This window comes from Cucumis melo, chromosome 6 (assembly GCF_025177605.1).
Source record: "Cucumis melo cultivar AY chromosome 6, USDA_Cmelo_AY_1.0, whole genome shotgun sequence".
Lineage (NCBI taxonomy): Eukaryota > Viridiplantae > Streptophyta > Magnoliopsida > Cucurbitales > Cucurbitaceae > Cucumis > Cucumis melo.
Genome location: NC_066862.1, coordinates 2039031 through 2059477, shown reverse-complemented (window position 1 = coordinate 2059477; position 20447 = coordinate 2039031). Strand labels below are relative to the sequence as shown.

The following is a 20447-nucleotide window of genomic DNA, read 5'->3' as shown; positions in this document are numbered from 1 at the left end:
CGAAATATACCTAAACTTTTCTAATATATCTTGAACTAAAAGTATAAACGAAGTCCATAAACTTAAACTTTTCTATTTCAGGTATAACAGGTCGACAATCTTTCTTAATAGGCCTTTGACAAATTCAATCTTTCAAAAAATCTTCCCAAAAAGTTCCCAATGTCATTGTCTACTATCCAGTATAATTAAGAATATAACGTCTTCTTTGTCATAAAATTCAATGTTATGTCTAACAAATACCAAAGGATGTATTTATCATTTTAAAAATCCAATAACCTATTAAACACAAAATTAAAAGTTTAGGACTAAAAACGAGATGCAAGCAAACTTATCCGCCATGATTGGTGTCCACGTGAAGGGAAAGAAAAGGGATGAACAAGCATAGAAATGAAATACAAACAAGAGTTCAAATAGTTGATTCAAAGCTAGAGTGTTATTATTGGTTCACAATCACATACATATATATGCAAAATACAAAGGACTTTATATATATGGAATGAATGAAACAGAGTAAAATTGTCATTTAAGAAGCTGCTGATTAGAGTTTTGGAACAGGAGGGCAGCAAGGGTGACGAGAAGAGCATAAGCTGAAGATGGAACCTTTTGAACCATTTTTCCAAGGCCTGGAATCCCTTCAGTACTTCTCTTTGTGACTACTGCCAAGGTTGGTGCTACCACCAAAGTGATGATCAATCTCTGGCTCACTGATGCGATCGACTCAAATGTCAGGAGCTTTATGAATTTCAAAAATTCATCACGGTCAATTGCTTGGTTCTCGTTCTCGTCGCTTTTCTATAATACAACAAACCATAAACATGTTGAGTTCGATAAAATATTAAAAGTGTAATCGTACGATGTTGACAAGGGAATCATGAGCTCTAAGCACTAAAAGTTCATGCATTTGGTTCCAAATTATCTCAATCAGAAACATTTAAGTGTGCTAACTCTAGTTAAATCTCCTTTTGTATTCTCTCATCATTTGAGGGTGAGATTAAAGGGGTAATTGAGTAATACAAAAGCTGTGAGAGAGATTTGTTGTAATCGGAATCGGGAGAGATAATTATTGTGTGTGGTTGTATAACTTCTCATATAGTGAAACTTTTTGGTTCTTGGTTGTAATACAAAAGCACGGATTACCAAGTATTCAGATCTCTTATAATATAGAGAACAAGGTATAGGCATTAATATCCATCGTTACCTTACCGAAGCAAAGTTCGTTTTTCAGAATTATCCCAATAATAGTCATTTAATGTAATGTCAACTCCACGTTTAGCATTACTACTAATCTTGCCATTTGGCATTCGCCCACCACCCGCTTGTCGTTTACGCTCACCTCACCTCACCCCTACTGGGTTTACACTCAATTTCACCAACACAAGTTCAAAATTTGGAACTCACAGTATCCGATCTCGAACAATAGCAACAACAGTGGTGGTTGGAAAAGGAATAGCGAGATAGAGGGGAAGGAATGGTCATGTCAGCAATCTGTTCAGCAAAGGACTAATACATATATACACACGCACGCACATATTTGTTCATTTAGTGGCAAAAAAAGTATCAAGTTTATATTATTCTTTTGCATTTTACAAGAGAATGCTATAAAAACTGGTACTTTTAAGGTCAACTAATAAACAAATGTGCTTGATGACCATTTAAAACCACCTAATGACGACCTTACTTGAACGTGATCTATTCTATAGGTTGTAGATATGTGTCCTTGAATTCTAAGAACCGTCTAATGTAATGAAACCTTGACACGAATCTCAAATAAACTCAAATAGTGGAGAATAAAGTATATTTTTTTCCAAAAAGAAGAGAAGAAAACAGCTATTTCTTCAGATTTCCATCGAATTGTTAAGGTACTGAAATCAAACGGGAAAGTGAACAAGGAAAGAGAGGATCGGTACATTGTGCACTTCATCCAGTATCATTTGCCATATTTGTTTATATTGTGATACAAAACAACCAAGACAGAGACGTATAAAAATCCTGCATACTCGTTTCTAAGTTTAAACAATATGCGATAAACTTTCGTTTTAAAGTTGAGATGTAATTTTTTTTATATAATCTATTACTTTGCTTTTTATTGGATCATTAAGAAAGTGTTAACTTTGACACAACTAAATAAACAAATAAATAAATAGCAAAGGTAAGTCCAAGGAACGCATTTCCAGCAAGTTTAGGTTTCCAAATCACCAACAGATGCCATTTTTTACATTGTTAAACCTTTGTAATATTATTCTTATCAACAAAGTACCTCTACGAGTTCTGCGACACGCTCCTTCGTGGGAGGATCAATATGCGGTCCGGGCAGATACTTATTAATATCACTGCATCACATGTATTCAGTTCAGTATTAAATCAAGCCCATAAATGCCAAATCATCAAGAGCTTGAGATTTGAAATAGATATCTCCAAGTATCAAAGTTGAAGTCCAGTTTGATAGCATCTATGTTTCTCATTTCTTGACTTTTATTGAGAAAAAAAAAATGAAAGAATACACTGGTGTACAAAAAAGTATTCAAGCCCACAAAACTGGAGGGACTCCAACTATGAGAAATCACACCTATAGAATAATTACAAAAGGTTTTCAAAATTCAACCTTTGAGTAACACAAACGTTTTCGTTACTGTTACTCTTTCCTGTTTCTAATCTTTTAAACGATGAAATCAAGTTTTTTCTTCATATTTTCAATTTTTTCCAGACCTTTAATAAAGCATCATTTTATCTTTTTACTCATAAAAATGTATAATTCAAAATACAAATCATAACATAAAAATTAGAATATTTAAACCAAATAATTTTCATGCAGTAATTTAAAATTTTTAAATTTTGGAGAAGAAGAAACAAAAAAGAAACAATTAATAAGAAGACAGAAACACATCTATTTTTTAGTTTCTTTTTTCAAATTGAGAACTCTCACAAACCCCACAAATAAATGAGTAGGTCATGTGCATATTATTATAGAAAATGATGTCCCACAAGGCTATCTAATAACTGAATGAATGAGCTACAATAGTGAAGCAAGAACAAACAAGGAGGAAGGAAAAAAAAAAAAAAGAAAGAAGAAGAAAAAAAGAGGTTCTTACTTGAATACAAGTAACGTAGCAATGTACAGATCTTCAAACGACAACTTTTCCTTATGAAACCTATCAAATATTTTATTTGATATCATCTCCAATTGCTTATTCTTCCAGTCTTGGCCTGCAATTGCAAGCATATTAAGATTAAAAACGTATCAATTTCTCATCCCTCCATTTCAAAAAGATTTCTAATCTTATTAAGCATCATTTGCAATCAGACCCGATACCAAATCCGCAGAGATTCAGCTAATTAAACATACCAAACAAACAAATCAAAAAACAAAACCGATAAATTCATCGATTAAGTCCGTGAAGATATTAGTTACTGAAAGATGGATCGACCTCCTTTAGGACTACGAATTCTCCGTTTCGCTAAATTCGCTGGATCATTTAACCGATTTATCAACGGGTCCAAACAGAAACACTGAAAATGAAATTAGGTCAAACTTACCTCCGAATCTCCGTAATGCCTGACCCATGCTAGACGGCGGCGATGACAGACCTCGCAAAGCAACCTCCGAGTGTAGTTGAAATCGGTGCTAGGGGCAAATGAAGATTGAGGTGTCCGCCGTAGAAGCAACGATAACGAAATTTATCATTTCCAAAGGGTTTGATTTGGGTTTAGGATAAAAATCAGAAACTATTCTGATTCTGCCACAAATTTCGTTTTCTTGTTCGAAAGGAAGCTTCGAATAAAGCGACCTAACATTTCCTTAAATGCAAGTTATAATTTGCATATTTGGTTTTGCTCCCAAGCCACACATAAAATAAAACAAAATTTCCACTTCTGAATCTTTAAAATTTTAAATCATAGGGAAAAAAAAATTATAATATAAAACTATAGAAACCCATCTACAATTAACTACACCTAAACATTATTCTAAAACTCTTAAACATTATTCTAAAACTCTTAATTTATTACTGCTTTTATTTCAAAAACTCTTGATTTGTACTCATTTTATATTTATCATTTTTTATTAGTTATTACGGTGTTTGTTATTTTCTTATCAAACTAAAATAGTAAAACTATCCTAACCAAACTATAATAACCTAGAATTATATATATAAACAAATTCATAGTTTAATTACTAAATTTATATTTATTAATGGAATAAACAAGTGTAGTACGTGATTGACAATTTAACCAAGGCAAAAACAAAATATATATACAAGTATAATGATGATTTTCAAATTATATCCTTTCATGTACGTTTCTCTGTCTAATACAAATGGTCTAGTTAGACCTTATTATTTGCATTATATGTGCAAAAAAACCTTAAAATAACGAAATATAAATACACATAAAGTCTTTTACTTATTGTATAAGGTAACCTTCGAGTTCGAGATATACAACTCCTCACTAATAAAAGAGAAAAATCATGCAAGTAAATCAAAAAATCCCTACTATCTTTTTCGAAGAAGAAAGATGAGAGAGACTTATAAAATCGATCTCGAAATTACAGTTAGACACAATTTCATGGTCGAGACCATTAATTTTCAAAACTTATCACATAAGTTGATAAACCTTATTCCACTTTTTAAAAGTTCAATAACTTTATGAGACAACCAAATCAAAAGAATGACACACGTACAAAATATTTCGAAACAACCGTAAATCTATTCGACAAAAACATCGAACTAAAAATATAATATAAATAAAATTATGACACATTCAGATTTGAGTGGGCCTCTGTGAAGGGGGAAAAGGATAAACAGCAATATAAACAAAATAACAAACAAGGTTTCTCTCAAATAGTAATTAAAAATTCAAATCGTTGGACTGTTATTACTATAAGTTTACAATCACGAATGTATATGTAAATAGCAAAGGAACATATATATATATATATATATATATACACAAATGGAACATAACGAATGAAATAGAGTGTGAATTTAATCATTTAAGAAGTCGTTGTTTAGAGTTTTGAAAGGTGACAGCAACAACAGTGACGAGTAAAGCATATGCTGAAGTGGGCAGCTTTTGCACAAGTTTTCCAACGCCCGGAATGCCTTCAGTACTTTTCTTTGTGACTATTGCAGCCGTTGGTGCAACAACCAAAGTAAGGATCGGCACTCTTTCCCTCACCGTTACGTACGCGTCGGTTGTCAAGTGTAGTATGAACTCCAAAAATTCTTCACGGTTAATTACTTGGTCCTTGTTCTTATCGCTATCCTGTAACACAACGAATTGAACCATAAATATGTTGAGTTTTAAAAAAGATTATTGAAAGTGTATTTGTCTTGCGATAGGGAAAAATTTAGCAATACTCGATAGAATTAATGTTCTTGCAATCGAAATACAGAGAGAATTATTGTTGAGTGATATAATAGGTTTTCATATATGGTAAAAATTTTCTACTAGCAACTATTTAGACCTCGTAAAATACAGGGAACAAGCTGGTTTATGCATTAATACCCATCATTAACATGCATGCACAAGTGACATATGTATCAAATACTTTCTTAAAGGTTGAGATTGTGGTGTTTATTTCGCTTTTAAAGTTCTAAAATGAACATCTTTCGGTCCAAACATGTGGAAAATGATTCTACATGTTCTTTCAACTCGTGATAGACGTGAGTATGATAAACTAGAAAATCAAACTGACCAAACTGAAAGTAGTTGGTGTCGATATTGAGAAAATTCAAATTGATTTTTTTAAAAATCTTTTAAAGAATAAAATGACCAAAACCAAGCAATTAACCGAAAGACCAGTTAGCGCTCCTCGACATTTGAGGTCGATTTGAACATTTACTAAACTGATCATAATCCATTTGGTAATAGTTTGATTGGAAAACCGACTCTAAACTAATTAGTTGATACGACAGAGTATTGAGATATAATTTTTCTTAATTTTACTTTAATATATTTTAGTTTAATCATCTTTATTTGATTGTTAAGAAGGTGATAATTAATTACTTGAAGACTGTTAAATAAACAAACAAACAAATAAATAGCAAAGGTGAGCCCATGGGATGCATTTCAAGCAGTTTAGGTTTCCAAGTCAACAGCAGATGCCACTTTCTTACAACATTGTTTAGCCTTTTTGTTATATTATTGAATCAAGGAAGTACCTTTATGACTTTCTCAATATAATCCTTTACGACTTTATCGAATGGTTCCAACGTGGGAGGATTAAAATGAGGGCCGTGCCAACGCTTATTAATATCACTACATCACATAAATTTATATGCTCGATGTTAAAACCAGCCTAAAAATACCAAATCACCAAAGAGTTGAAGGACACCACTTTGAAATTTTAGTAACACGCCAGTTTGATAATATTTATGTTTCTCGTTTTATGTTTTTGATTTTTAAATTTTGAGTAACATAAATGTTTGTAACTATTTTTGTATCTTTTTTCTAACACCTTTGAGAATTTCAAATGCTGAAGTGGATTTTTTTAGTCATGTTTTCAATTTTTTTCAAAACATTTATAAAAGCATCATTTTATCTATTTAACCATAAGATGTATAATACAAATACTACATAACATTTTCTTTTTGAATGTTTGATTAAAACAAATAGGTTTTTATGTAATAATTTGAATTTTTAAAATTTGAAAAGAAAAACAGAACAACTGCTACCAAACTCTAGTCTAATTTTTCTTATTTTTAATCTTGTTTTTATATGCGAGTTAGTATGATGTACTTAATCATTGCTTTGAAACTATCCAAAGATCACAAAATGTTAAAATATTGATTCGATTTTAGTTTTATAATTTTAACCGACCAATTTTAATCCCTCTATTTTGATAAATTGTAGGTCCCAATGCTAATTTGACTTTTTTCCTTTTTTTTCGTCAATTAACTTTTTTACCGTAAATTTTTCAATTATATTCAATTAAGATATACTTTTAAAAAAACGATCATTTAAATGATTAAACACGATATTTATACATATAGCAAAACACACAATTATTTATTCAACTAAGATAGATTATTATATGTGTATATCATGATACCATTAAACACAAATAGTAGTCTATCTTGTTCAATCATAAATAGTCTATAATATTTTGTAAATAATTTTGTTTTATTTTATTATATCTGAAAATAAGTATATTCAAATTTGCATAAAAATTATTATTGTTATTATTCAATCAATTTCGATCAAAATTAATTTTGACAAACTAAATTTAAAACCGATGGAAAAATGATAACTAGTTTTGAGGTCCCCGTTGTTAATGAATGAAGTGTAGAAGTGATTCTTACTTGTAGACAAGTAACGTAGCTTCTTGCAGAGCTTTATACGGCATCGTATCACCACCTCCACTAATCTTATCAAATATTCTGTCTGTTATCTTCTTCAATTGATTTTTCCTCCATCCTTTTCCTGCAATTGCCAACATATATCACCCATTTTAAGGGAAACTTTATAAAAAGACCCAAATTCATTACCTAAAATGTGTGCTAGGGAGTGAGTTCAGTTTTAAAATCGACAGTACTTTAGTTTTAAGTTTGAAAAAATTGCTTCTTGATGCTTCTTTCATCCATTTTATAGTTAATTGGCTAAAGAAAATCCAAATTATGTTTGCAAATTTTAATTATTAACTTTACATAGGTTTTTATATTTCTTATTCTTTTTTGAAAAATCTACCTTCTTAGTTTCTAAAATTGATTATTTTTAATCCCCAAGTTACAAAAATAGACTCATTCGATCTTCGAGTTTCTAAAATGTATCTTTTTAGTCTATGAATTTTTTAAAAAATAGATTTTGTATTTATAAAGTAGTATTTTTAAAAATTATTATATGATATTTAAAATTTTAAAAATAGTTTTGAAGAGAATATGATTTTTAGAAGTAAATGGATGTAATTTGAAAGTATAAAACTAAAAAGATTTATTTTTAAAATCATCTTGGATTGGTCGGTGGTAAAAGGATAATATATAAGTTTGGTCCATAGAAACTACAGTCGATGTGCGCGCAATAAAAGGTCACAATCCACATGAACGAAAATTTTTGTAATCACAATTGCATTAGACGTGACAAAACGGTGGAAAGAAACTCATAATTCAACACATCAAACAAACAAAACAAGAAACAAAACCGATGAATAATGCATCTATAAGTCCGTTAACGAATAGCGACGATCGAATTTCATTAATAAGATCGATCTTCCCTGCTCGCTACGACCTCTTATACGACTCTGAATTCTCCGTTTCGCTAATTCGCTCTATCCATTAATCGATCAATCGACGGATACAAACAGAAAGCTGAGAACGAATAGGAATTGAAATCGAAGTTCACGAAGAAGATGAAGTTAGGTCAAAATTTTACCTCCAAATATCCCCATTGCCTGTCCCATGCTAGACGGCGGCGCCGATCACGGACCTCGCAAATGAAGATTGAGATGTCAGCCGTAGGCAGCAAAAGATGAGGAGATTTATCATTTCCGGTGGTTTTGTAATAGAAAAAAAAGGGGATAAAATTCAGAAACTATTCTGTTTCTGCCGCTCATTTCTTTTCTGTCTTCGAAAGGAAGGTTGGAATAAAGCGACATCTGCTTTCCTTGAATGCAAGTTATACACTTGGTTTTGTTTTGTGCCCAAGATACATTTAAAACAGAATTTTCTCAATGTATATATTTTCATTTTTGAAATTTTGAAAATTTGAAATTTTTATCTCTTAAAAAAGAAAAAAATAGTGAACGAAAGTCAATTGAAATTTAAAAATATTGTAATGGATTTATAAATATATCATACGACAATTATATGGAGATGAGGATGAAATCTACCATATCAAAGAGGTAGAACAACATACGGTTCCAGCTTAAAAATCAATCGTCCATCAATAAAAAGTAAGTCCTTGACATATCGACAGAACATGTCAATCATTTGAGACAATTAACTCACTACGACATACATAATTGAACGTTTTAAAAATCATTTACACACTAATGAAATATTGTGAACTAACTACACACAAATTAAAGATGGTTACAGATAACTAAATTGTTGCATACTAAAAGTTCAGAGACTAAATTGTTACTTTCATACAATATTGGAGACCAATTTTTTTAAACTATTATTTACTTTTCCCTTTCTTTTTTATGTTAATCTTTCTGAAAATAATAGGACTTAAAATGGAATGGTTGTGAAGAAAATGACACGTCATACTTAGGGTAATAATTGATAACGTAACATATATAAAACAATATCTTAAAAAAATTGTAAATTAATTAATATATTTTGTTGATAAATTCTTGTTTGATATATCATAAATAAATTTTAATAGATTTTACTATATTTATAATTTTTTAATATAGGCTAATGTTTTAAATCTAATAAGGGTTATATTAGACCCAAATTAAAGCCTATCTATTGCAATGAAGGGAGAATAGAGTAAGAACTTCAAATTCAAATAGTCAATGCATGAAAGGCTAGGAGGAGCGTAGCTAGGGCTAGGGGCATCGTTTTGACCTAATCGTCTTGTCGCCAATAAAGACCAAACCGCATTTGTTAAGAATATAAAATTACACGTCATTGACCTTTTCGCCAAATGCAAACAAAATTTCTACCCTTCTAAGTTCTTTCAGACCGAGAAGCTTAATAAAATGACTTTACTTACGATTCTCTCGCACACCCTTTCGATTCTTCTATCTATTTGCCTATTTGGAAGCTCACATGCAAGTCCCGGTAGATATGAACGTCTCTATCAGTTAATTTAAATATATAATACCACAAGTCATTCCTAACGTAATACAATACTAAGAATATAATAATATTCAAGGGTAGGTTGGTGGTCTAGCTATGTATGTGTATATGATCTCTATTTGAGAAAGGAGAAGAAGTTGGAGAGGTGAAAGAATGGAAGATGAACTAAAGCTATTGATCAGAACGTCGAGTCCGTACATTCTAAGAATAGTATGGGCATTGAAATTGAAAGGGTTAGAATATGACACCGTTTATGATGATCAAGATCTGAACAACAATACTCCGATCCACAAGAATGTTCCTGTACTGCTGCTTCATGATGGAAAATCGATCGTTGAACCGCTCATCATCCTTGAATACATCGATGAAATTTGGAACCAAAATCCATTGCTTTCTCAAGATCCTTACGAGAAAGCCGTTGCTCGCTTCTGGGTCAAATTTGCTGAGGATAAGGTATCTGAAAATCATTCAATGTTAGGTGATGTAAAAGAATCTTAAATGCTTCATGAACTTATTTAAGAACAGTAAGATATGGTATAATTAGATAGCTCACTACGTATTATTGTTTTGACAATTGGTTGTCGTTAACTACTTAATATTATTACAATAAATTTTCGTCAACTCACCAAGTGTTATGTTATATAACTTTACCGTTAGCTAATCTCAACATTCATCAGACACAAAGGACTCAAATTAAAAATGAGAAATAAAATAATATAAGTTCGAACTCACTCTTTTTGTGTATACTTTGTAGCTTTTGCCATCTATAAAGAAAGCCTTCACATCAAGCCAAGACAAAGAAGAGGGCAGAGAAGAAGCCTTGAAGAATTGGAAGCATTTGGAAGAAGAGTTAAAGGAAAAGAGGTTCTTTGGAGGGGAAGCCATTGGGCTTGTGGATATTGTAGTTGGATGGCTTGCATATTCACTCAATGTAATGGAGGAAATGGTTGGACATGATGGACCTCAATTGATGATAACACCAGAAAAGTTTCCCCTTTTGTTCAAATGGAAAGAGGAATTTTTTGCACATTCAATCATCAAAGAAAATTCACCTTCTATTGAGCGATTTCGTCGTCGGTTCGATGAATTTGAAGCATTGAATCAAACTCGACATCAAGTGTCATATCAAATGGAATTCCCAACACATCAAACACAATACCAAGTACAGTATCAAACAAGATCTCAAACACAAGATCAAATTCAATACCGAGTACAACCATATCAAATGCAAGACCAAGTACTATATCAAAAGCCGAATTTCAAGCATGGCATCAAACTCAACACTAAGCACCGCATCAAACTTAATACAAAGCACCATATCAAACAGAGTCCCAATCCAAACACTGTATCAAAATGAGTATTGAGTAAAAGAAATGGGAAAAAAAGAATGATACGATTTATATTTTTCAATACATTATGTTTTGAAGAATACTTGTTGGTTGTCCTAAACCACCAAGTGTTAACAACCATGTGAGAGGAAAAGCAATAGTAATTGCCATGGGAAGATTTAGGTGGGATGCACTAATAAGAATTAAGGATTTTAAAGTACTCATTCTACATTGAACTTATTCGAGGGTTATTTCATTGATTTGTAAAGTTTAATTACATTGATAAGCAATCCATAAAGTCAAGGGTCCGACTTCATTGAATTTATACTATCCTTGAACAAAGATAGAATAGTTCATTTGAACCAACTAGTTCTTAAAGTCTATCGATGATCAATCACTAGTAGGAGTCTACAACAATGGAATAAAATCTATCGCATAAATTTTGCTATATTTAACCTTTTTAAAAACAATGCTACACACTTATCATTAATCCTAAAAATATTACTTATTTTAATTACGTTTTTTATTATAAAAAAAAAATAGTTGCAAAAATAGCAATTAGATTTAAAATAATTAAACATATGACAACCTATAACAAAATCTGTCAAAATCATTAATGATAAAAATCTATCATTAATAAACCATATTACAAATATTGGTCTAGCACTTATAAACTATAAAAAACTTATCCGCCATGGAGGTCTATCACTTTGCTAATGTTATATACTTAATTTATTAACGATCATTACCCATTATAATTTAAAAAGAAAAGAAACGAACGGCTCAAGAACAGAACACGTTATAGTTCAACACAAGAATAAGAGGGCCCAAATCAAAAGGCCCATAAGCGACATTCCAAGCTATTTTGTTTGACGTTGCCGCCAACGAAGACCAAAGGGAACAAAGAACAGTCAACAGCACGACGTCATGTATTACGTCGTCATAAGACGACACGTGGGCAATAATTGACAGCAGGAGCCGGCAAAGGCAAACAATCTCCCCTCCCAATCCTAAGTAAGTATCAACACACACCACCCAACAAATTAAGACCAAATGCATCTTTATTTTCTCTTTTCTCATATGCCCTTCAACTTCTATTAATTCTATTCTCACCCAATTTCTCACTCCCACGAAACTACCGATCAAAATATAATTTAGGATCACTCCTGTATCAAAGGAGTGAAACAAGGGGTTCAATTTTGGATAGACAAGAATTATTTATAATAATCCTCCCCTTCAACGTTAAATACTATTTTGTACCTAACCCTAGTTTAAAACTCTTTATTTGCACGATATTTACTATTTGTTACACCTTTTATAAGTTTATATTTATCATTTGTCATGGTGTTTATATTTTCTTTTCAAAGTAAAATAATTTTACACTTCAAACACATATGACTTAAATTAAAATAATCTATATTTAGAACAAAGTCTATTATAAATCGATTATAATGACTTCGATATATAATAACAAGTTATTTGTCTCAAACGTCACCGAAAGTTTGTGCTTGGAATAAAAAATTGTAAGAGGTAGTTTTTTAATAAATGTATGTAAAAAAAAAAAAGCAATATGAATATTTTCGATATGCATGTGCTAAGGACAAGATAAATCAATTTATCAAGAAACTTTGCGACTACTGGTAGGGTTTTACACAATTAATATTAATTGGTGGTTAACAATTATTTTAAGTAATTATTAAATATCAATCTACTATTTAGACTTAATAACTTCTAATTGATACGTTTATAATTGTATTTTAAGTACAATAAATATTTAATATAAAGTATTAATTATTAATACTCGAATCAATGTATACTCATTTAATTATCTTTAATAATTAAGTCTAAAAATTTAATGATCAATTACTTATGATTAATGTTCGGTGTAAAAATACACTCACTATTGAATGGAAAAAAAAAAAAAGTAAAACTATCCATTATATTATAAATATTGTTTTTTTAAAGAAAATAAAGTATTTGTTTCTAAAGGATATTTATTAAGGCCCAAAATGAAGGGTGCAAATTTATTAAAAGTATTGATTAATTAGCAATACTATTTTATATTTGTACGAGTAATTATTTAACTTTATTTGCATATACAAAATTAAGTTAAACAAAAATTATCTTAAACGACAAAACTACTAAAAATATTTATAAATATAGCAAAATATCACAAACCATACACCAGTAGATCAAAATAGACTATGATATAAACAGACAAAGATAGTAATCTATATTTATATCTCGTGGTTCATCATAAATAAACGGTAATATTTTACTATATATGATAAATATTTTGATTTATTTTATCATATTTAAAAAGCCATAAAACAAACACATACATAACATAAACACATTAGTTTAAAGGGCTTTTTTTTTTCATCCTTATTTCTCCCTACTTTCAATCGTCATACTTTAGTCTCTCCACTTTAAATTTAGTCTTCAAATTCTATTTTTTTTAGATATTACATTTTTATTCCAAATTTTAAAAACATATTAAAATTATTATTAGATTAATTTTTAAGAGACTAAATTTAAGATTTATTAAACCACCGAGAAACCAAAATAAAATATTAACAACAAAATAAATTAGCTAGCCTAAAAGTAAGGACAGCTTAAGTTGCAAAGCCATCTCAAAAGGGTACATTTGCAAAGCACCCAACAATTCAGGGACGAAAGACGGAAATTTCCCAAAGACTTAAAGGGGAACGATGTATAAAGAGGGACGAGAAGACTGAGGAAACTGAGAGTTAAGTTGACATTGAAGAGAGGAGGAAGGTGGGAAGAAGAAAGATGGAGGAAGAGCTGAAGCTGTTCAGAACATGGTCGAGTCCATTCCCTCTAAGAATAGTATGGGCACTGAAATTGAAAGGGATAGAATACGACACCGTTTACGAAGATCTGGCCAACAAGAGTCCATTGCTTTTGGAGTACAATCCCATTTACAAGAAGGTTCCTGTGCTCGTCCATGGCGGAAAGCCGATCGCCGAATCGCTCGTTATTCTCGAATACATTGAAGAAACATGGAAGCAGAATCCATTGCTGCCTCAGGATCCTTACCAGAGAGCTGTTGCTCGCTTTTGGGCTAAATTTGGGGATGACAAGGTGACTCCCTTCATTTTAATTTATGCTGCTTTTTGCTTGTTGGAAAACAAATGTTTTAGAAAGAATAAGAAGTTCCGAATTAATCATTGCCATTTGTTCTTCTTGGAAAACAAAAATGTCAAAAGTACTTGGATGTTGTTGGGTTGAATTTCAATTTTTATACTTTCAGGTCCTATACTTTTTGAAATAAATCATAATTTTAGTCCTTCAAAATTAGTTTTAACAAAAGGATATTAAATAATAAAACATTAAAACTATTTATAAAATATAGAAAAAAAAAACTTTAGTTGATTGAATTTTGTTATATTTTATAAATAATTTTGTATCGATAGATAAAATTGATTAAATCATAATAATAACAATAATAATAATAATAATAATAAATTCATACATTACAATAGGAGAAATTTTCATACATTACCGTTGGTGAATATGTTATAAAATTTTTAGTAAAAAATGCTTGAGAAAAAAGGTATGAAAAAAAAATCAACCATAAATTAACGGTGAAGACTAAATTTAGGATTTTTTGGGATTATATTTTCTAAAATTGGACAGTTGAAGTATAAAATTGTATTTAACCAAACAAAAATCATTAACAATAATTTTACACCTTTTATGTTTAAAAGAAAAGGAGGGAATTTACCATTCGTAACAAAAGAGAAAATTTAAGATATTACCAAATTCCAAAGACAGGGAATTTACCCTCGTAACGAAGAGAGAGGAATTTACATCAACTTTTAAGTGCTTTTTTTATATTCTTTTTTATCAAATAAAAAAATAGTTGGGAAAGAAACCGAAATGTTTGAGAAAAAAGGTAAATAGTTTGTTGGTTTACTAATCAATTATTTAATTTTGAAAATAAGGGTTGTTTGAATCAACTAGAAAAGAAGTATTTAGAAAAATCATTTTGCGGTTCAAAATAAAATTTGAAAGTACTTCAAAAAGTATTTTGAATGGTGGTCGAATATTTTATTTTTTCGAAGGTGATTTATTTTCAAAATAAGCACTCAAAAGTTAAATCAAACACATGCTAAATTTAAAAAAATAAAAATAAAAATGTTTGATAACAACTCAAGATAGTTTTTGAAACACTTTAGTTAAATAGTTTTCATCAAAAGAATTAAATAAAAGTAATCTTTTTTAAAAAACATTTTTTCAATAGTGAACCCAATCAAACTATGAAAATTATTATCAACCATTAAAAAAAATCCTAGCAAAGCAATGACATTGTCTTACATAAATGGCGGATTTTATGGCTCAAATAACTCTAATAATAGTGACTAGGATTGTAAACCTAATTTGATGCCCAAATCGTAACTCTAAACAAAAAGACTAAAATTCCCTTACTTAAACATACTTAGAAGGGTAAAATGGAAAACGATAAAAAATGTGGACCATAGTTTGAGTCCTTTTATTGATTCATCTCATTGACCTAAAATACTTTTTGAGTTTTAACCATTTTGAAAGTCATCTTGAGCTCTCTTTTTTCAAGTGCAGGTTTTGGAATCTATAAAGAAAGTGTTTATGAACCAAGGAAAAGTGAGAGAGGAAGGTGTGGAAGAAGCCTTGGAGAATTTGAAGCATTTGGAAGAAGAGTTAAAAGGAAAGAGGTTCTTTGGAGGGGAGGCCATTGGGTTTGTGGATATTGCAGTGGGGTGGCTTGCAAACTTAGTTAGTGTAATAGAGGAAGTTGTTGGACTTGAATTGATAACTGAAGAAAGGTTTCCCCTCTTATCCAAATGGACAAAGGAATTTGCTGCTGCTCCAATCATCAATGAAAACTGGCCACCTAGAGACAAGCTTATCGCTAAGTACCAAGCATTGCATCAAACTTTTATGAGTAAACAAGAATAGTTATGAACCTTGGATATCCAACTTTCTTCCTCTAGACAGCAACCAAATCTATTGTTCTATAGAATAATACAGTAGTTGTAAAAGCAGACTCAGAGTGTTAAGAGACCGTGCGAGGGGGGAAAGGTATAGTGATTAATTGTCATAAGGAGAGTTTAAGTGAGATTGAGTTATGTATCAGCATTTCAACTTGTCATGAAGTATGTTGTGAATTTTGTGGTTTTAGACCTCATATAGACCTTTGTAACATTTTTACAAGGCTATGGTATTACTTTCCCAGGTCCCTGTGTTCGAAGTGGTGTTTGTTCTATGATTTTAATAAATTTAAGCTTATAAAAACTTAAAGGTTGATTACGTCTCGTCTATATTGAATTGTGAATTAATTAATTTTTGTATAACATGGGTTTGGGATAGAGTCATATAGATTTATAATTTGGAAAGCACAATAGAAAACTCACTACTCATTTGAAGCAAATTAACAAACTTTGAGCGCTCTCTAATTAATTGATTATATATAAACAGATAAAGCGAACAGAAAATTGAGTGTCTAACCTTTTAGTCGATGATATAATGTCTTCACTGTTTGAGTTATCTTTGTGTTCATAGCTAAATATCTCCTTAAAAGGAGGTCTGAAGCTGGCCGTGAACAATTCCAGAATCTCCAATTATCAAAGTGGCCTTTAAGAGAAAAACTGAAGGCAAAGACAGAGTGCGCCAAGAACTGCATGGCAATAGAATACTGAAACTAATTACAATAAAGGTTAAGTTGGACAAACGATTGCCAACCTCAAAAGAGATTAATTTTCCCATCGTCAGCTAAGCAACCTACGTTGGCTTGTAGAAGAAATATTTACCATATCAGTGAAAGGTAACAGTTCAATTCTGGAAGAGAGCGAGAAATTAACAGAACGTGACATTCTCCTTCTATCTCATTGAAATCTTTTGTTTTGATTGATTTTTTATACCTCTGTTCACGTGTTCTTCTATAAATGGAACAGTTGATGGTAAAAATATGTGTTATCGTTCTTTTCCCCTTCACTTTCACTGCTTAGGACTTCAAGTTTTTAAGAACACTCGGAAGAAAGAGAAATCAGATGGAATGAAAGAAAGACAAACCTTTAAAATTTGATTCATAGGCCAGCATGAGAGGTCATCAAGAGTTGGAGAAATCTGCAGGCAATGCGCATACAATGATTCACATCAAAGAACATGTTCTAGTGCAAGATACATCATTGGGAAAAATGGTAGCCATATCAAAATAGAATTACCAGCCATGAAGTAGCTAGCACTCTATATGCATTTTCATAATCCTACCTTTTGGACAATATCATGTGGCATCCAATGCTCTCGTAGATTGCTCTAAAGTGCATATCTTGAGCTAAATCTTCCTTTAGTTTGTTGAAAAAAAAAGTTATAGCATTGACTTGCAGAGTTTATGCACATTGACAGCAATCGTGTAACGTAGCAGGAGTCGAGCCTTCTTGGATTTGCACCAAACTTGGACAAAGATGAAGCAGTTCAACTGGACTATTTGTAGTCCAATGTGAAGATGTAATCAGGTACTAGAAATAATGATTATTCACCAGTGATCTCCACAACTACAGGCTCCATCCTTGAAACGGTGAAAGCGATTGGCATCTCTCACTAGTATTTCTCGTTGCATTATCTTAGATATGTACTTAGTTACAGTATGACAATCTCCACATACTCTAAGGTTTTTCATTACCAGCAGAGAGCTCCCTGGTTTTGTATTTAACAATCCGAAGGCAATTGCAAGTCTTTCACTATGCCCACATAGCATGTCTCTCTTATCATCTTCCTCAACGTCATGCAAAGCAAATTGCAGGTCTGCAACGTAACCTTCCTTGGCCATTAACCCAACAAGGTATTCAAGTAAATCTTTGACCTTGTCATACTGTTCAAATGATTTATCACCAGTCCTAAAAACATAGACCCTTTTCTGAATCTCAATCCAGCTACTTCCAGGGTCTTTCTTGAGCCCTTTTGTTTTCATGGAATTTCTAACCATTTTCACCTGATCCCACTTTCCTAAGGTAGCATAAATATTTGATACAAGCACATAATACCCAGTATTATCTGAGTTCAACTCAAGAATTTTCTTTGAGACACGTTGAGCAATATTTGTGTTCCCACTTGCTCGACAGGCACTAAGTAAAGCTCCCCATAAACTTGCATCTGGTTTCATTGGCATTGAAAGAATAAACTCCTCTGCCTGAGCTAGTAAGCCAGATCGAGCCAGAAGATCGACGACACAAGCATAATGTTCCATCCTAGGCTCAAGATTGTAGTCTGTTTTCATTCGATCAAAGAATCTGAGCCCCTCATTGACCATTCCAGAATGGCTACAGGCAAAAATGAAGGCAATGAAAGCAACAGAATCAGGAAAAACACCACTCAACTCCATATCCTGAAAAGCTTTTAATGCTTTTTTGCCCTCTCCATACATTCCAAATGCAGAGATTAACGCAGTCCATGTCACCACATCTTTTTCTTCCATATAGTTGAATACTTTAGTACAGTTTTCTAAACTACCACATTTGGAGTACATTTCAATTAGGGCATTCCCAATTGGGACATTGGATTCAAATCCTAACTTGAAAATATAGCCATGGATTTCTTTCCCTTGTCGCCGTACTGCAAGCAACGAACACATGGGCAAGATACCTAGTACCGTGGCCTCGTCTGGCATCAACCCTTCAGTCCTCATTTCATTAATCATTTGAAACCCTACAGTGCAATCATCAAAATGAACACTAGAAGCAATAACGGTATTCCATGATATATTGTCATGGGCACTCATGTATGAAAACACCTTCAATAAGTCATCCATTTCACCACATTTAGCATACATGTCCAGAAGAGAATTGCCAATGATCAGTTCGGCTTCAAAGCCAAATTTTATCACATCACACTGGATTCCTCTCCCCTGATTTATATCAGCTAACTGAGAAAATATAGATAGGAGCAGAACGAAAGTGACAGAATCTGGTTTGCTTTCCATTTTCATCATTTTAAAACTTTCCAGCCCCTCTTTATAATAGCCACTTTGAGTGTAACCGTTAATTAGTGAGTTCCATGTCACAGAATCCTTGCATTTTGTTGTGTCAAAGACTTCCTGTGCAGCCAAAAGATCCCCACACTTGGCATACATATCTATAAGGATATTATTTGCCACAGTATCACATTCAAACCCGCTCCCAATTAAGTACTTATGAACAAACTTTCCAATCTGCAGATTTCCTGACTGTCCACAAGCACGTATGGTCGATGTAATTGACAACATATCTGGAATGAATCCATCTATCATCTCCATAAATAACTTAACAGATTCTTCATGGCGCCCCAGTTGGGCATACCCACAAATCATGGTATTCCAAGTAACTGAGTCCTTCACAGCCATCTCGGAAAAAATCCAACGTGCTTCTCTTAGTCTTTCAAACTTGAAGTACATGGAAAGAAGTCCATTGCCTATAATAACATCCCCAGTAATTCCAATCTTCTCAATCACCCCGTGAACAGCCACACCCTCTTTAACAGCCATTAAGCTTCCACAAGCGAGTAAAACGCTGGACATAGTGAAATAATCAGGTACCATCCCAGTCATTCTGAACTTGTGATACATGTCCAGAGCTTCCTCCCAAAATCCATTAGAACAATACCCAGAAATCAAACTATTCCACGATACACTGTCTCGGTTAGACATTTCCTCAAACACATAACGTGCATTATCAAGATCAACAAATCTAGAATACATATCGATCAATGCATTACCAATATATAAATCCGATTCAAAACCCATTTCCATAACATGTTGATGAACAATGCAACCCAATTCCAAGTCCAAAAGCCGGGCACATGAATTGATAACAGAAGGAAAGGTAAAAGCATCGGGTTGGAGCTTTTTTTCACGCATCTCATGGTAATATCCAAGTGCTTGAGTGAAGAGACCATTGTGGGTAAGAGCACGTATAATTGAATTCCATAGATAGACATTGTTAGTTGGAGAAATAGAGCGAAAAACTGAAACAGAAGAAATTGGGTCTTTAACCTGGGAGTACTTGCTTATGAGTTTGCCGGAAAAGATGACGGAGAGGCTCAAACCTGAAGTGATGATTAGGGAATGAACAGTGCGTAGCTGTGGGGTGTTTTTGGCAGAAGAAAGAGTTTTCAGTAGAGAAGAACGAAGAAGTTCTTGCGAAGGTTCTGGTGTATTGTTGAAATTGGAACAGAATTTTGGCGGTTTCATCGGCGCCAGGTATCGACATGGAAAAACCGCGCGGAAAGCTTCGTTGTGTTGAGTTTTTGTAGGTTTGAATACGGACTCCCGCAGTTTTGTTTTGATTTTGGTTTTCTTTTGAGTGTTTCAATACATCTCCGCTGCGATTCGGTTGAAATAAAAAAT

At 32.2% G+C, this 20447-nt stretch overlaps 5 protein-coding genes across 7 annotated transcripts; 2 read left to right on the top strand and 3 right to left on the bottom strand.

The window, feature by feature from the left end:
- Positions 1–388: 388 nt before the first annotated feature.
- Positions 389–3872, bottom strand: LOC103483388 (uncharacterized). The gene is made up of 4 exons (XM_008439992.3): positions 3535–3872; positions 3090–3204; positions 2258–2330; positions 389–792 (listed from the first exon to the last, which is right to left on the bottom strand). Exons 1-4 carry the CDS (start codon positions 3560–3562, stop codon positions 520–522), a joined length of 489 nt encoding a protein of 162 aa, XP_008438214.2. The 5' UTR covers positions 3563–3872; the 3' UTR covers positions 389–519.
- A 932-nt stretch (positions 3873–4804) lies between these two features.
- Positions 4805–9561, bottom strand: LOC103483386 (uncharacterized). The gene is made up of 4 exons (XM_008439991.3): positions 8365–9561; positions 7299–7419; positions 6159–6255; positions 4805–5259 (listed from the first exon to the last, which is right to left on the bottom strand). The coding sequence occupies exons 1-4, from the start codon at positions 8390–8392 to the stop codon at positions 4984–4986; spliced, it is 522 nt and encodes a 173-aa protein (XP_008438213.2). The 5' UTR covers positions 8393–9561; the 3' UTR covers positions 4805–4983.
- A 330-nt stretch (positions 9562–9891) lies between these two features.
- LOC103483385 (pentatricopeptide repeat-containing protein At3g03580) lies at positions 9892–20438 on the bottom strand. 3 transcript variants are annotated; one of them, XM_017043587.2, is made up of 4 exons: positions 17339–20438; positions 17141–17194; positions 16577–16745; positions 9892–10197 (listed from the first exon to the last, which is right to left on the bottom strand). In XM_017043587.2, exon 1 carries the CDS (start codon positions 20289–20291, stop codon positions 17604–17606), a length of 2688 nt encoding a protein of 895 aa, XP_016899076.1. In that variant the 5' UTR covers positions 20292–20438; the 3' UTR covers positions 9892–10197; positions 16577–16745; positions 17141–17194; positions 17339–17603. The 3 variants fall into 3 exon arrangements, with proteins under 3 accessions (XP_016899076.1, XP_050941896.1, XP_050941895.1); XM_051085939.1 differs by lacking the exon at positions 9892–10197 and adding an exon at positions 14058–14198; XM_051085938.1 differs by lacking the exon at positions 9892–10197 and adding an exon at positions 14071–14208.
- Positions 9894–11292, top strand: LOC103483383 (probable glutathione S-transferase). The gene is made up of 2 exons (XM_008439988.3): positions 9894–10193; positions 10495–11292. The coding sequence occupies exons 1-2, from the start codon at positions 9894–9896 to the stop codon at positions 11095–11097; spliced, it is 903 nt and encodes a 300-aa protein (XP_008438210.1). The 3' UTR covers positions 11098–11292.
- LOC103483384 (probable glutathione S-transferase) lies at positions 13795–16378 on the top strand. Its single transcript, XM_008439989.3, has 2 exons — positions 13795–14173; positions 15671–16378. Exons 1-2 carry the CDS (start codon positions 13862–13864, stop codon positions 16025–16027), a joined length of 669 nt encoding a protein of 222 aa, XP_008438211.1. The 5' UTR covers positions 13795–13861; the 3' UTR covers positions 16028–16378.
- Positions 20439–20447: the final 9 nt, after the last annotated feature.

Excerpts from the sequence above, each read along its gene's own strand:
- LOC103483385 (XM_017043587.2), bottom strand. The coding sequence starts at position 20,291 with ATGAAACCGCCAAAATTCTGTTCCAATTTCAACAATACACCAGAACCT.
- LOC103483383 (XM_008439988.3), top strand. The coding sequence starts at position 9,894 with ATGGAAGATGAACTAAAGCTATTGATCAGAACGTCGAGTCCGTACATT. Across the intron at positions 10,194-10,494 it reads TCAAATTTGCTGAGGATAAG|CTTTTGCCATCTATAAAGAA; the intron begins GTATCTGAAAAT and ends TATACTTTGTAG.
- LOC103483388 (XM_008439992.3), bottom strand. The coding sequence starts at position 3,562 with ATGGGTCAGGCATTACGGAGATTCGGAG. Across the intron at positions 3,205-3,534 it reads GGCATTACGGAGATTCGGAG|GCCAAGACTGGAAGAATAAG; the intron begins GTAAGTTTGACC and ends TTGCAATTGCAG. Across the intron at positions 2,331-3,089 it reads GCTACGTTACTTGTATTCAA|TGATATTAATAAGTATCTGC; the intron begins GTAAGAACCTCT and ends CATGTGATGCAG.
- LOC103483384 (XM_008439989.3), top strand. The coding sequence starts at position 13,862 with ATGGAGGAAGAGCTGAAGCTGTTCAGAACATGGTCGAGTCCATTCCCT. Across the intron at positions 14,174-15,670 it reads CTAAATTTGGGGATGACAAG|GTTTTGGAATCTATAAAGAA; the intron begins GTGACTCCCTTC and ends TTTCAAGTGCAG.
- LOC103483386 (XM_008439991.3), bottom strand. The coding sequence starts at position 8,392 with ATGGGACAGGCAATGGGGATATTTGGAG. Across the intron at positions 7,420-8,364 it reads GGCAATGGGGATATTTGGAG|GAAAAGGATGGAGGAAAAAT; the intron begins GTAAAATTTTGA and ends TGGCAATTGCAG. Across the intron at positions 5,260-6,158 it reads ATATTGAGAAAGTCATAAAG|GATAGCGATAAGAACAAGGA; the intron begins GTACTTCCTTGA and ends GTTGTGTTACAG.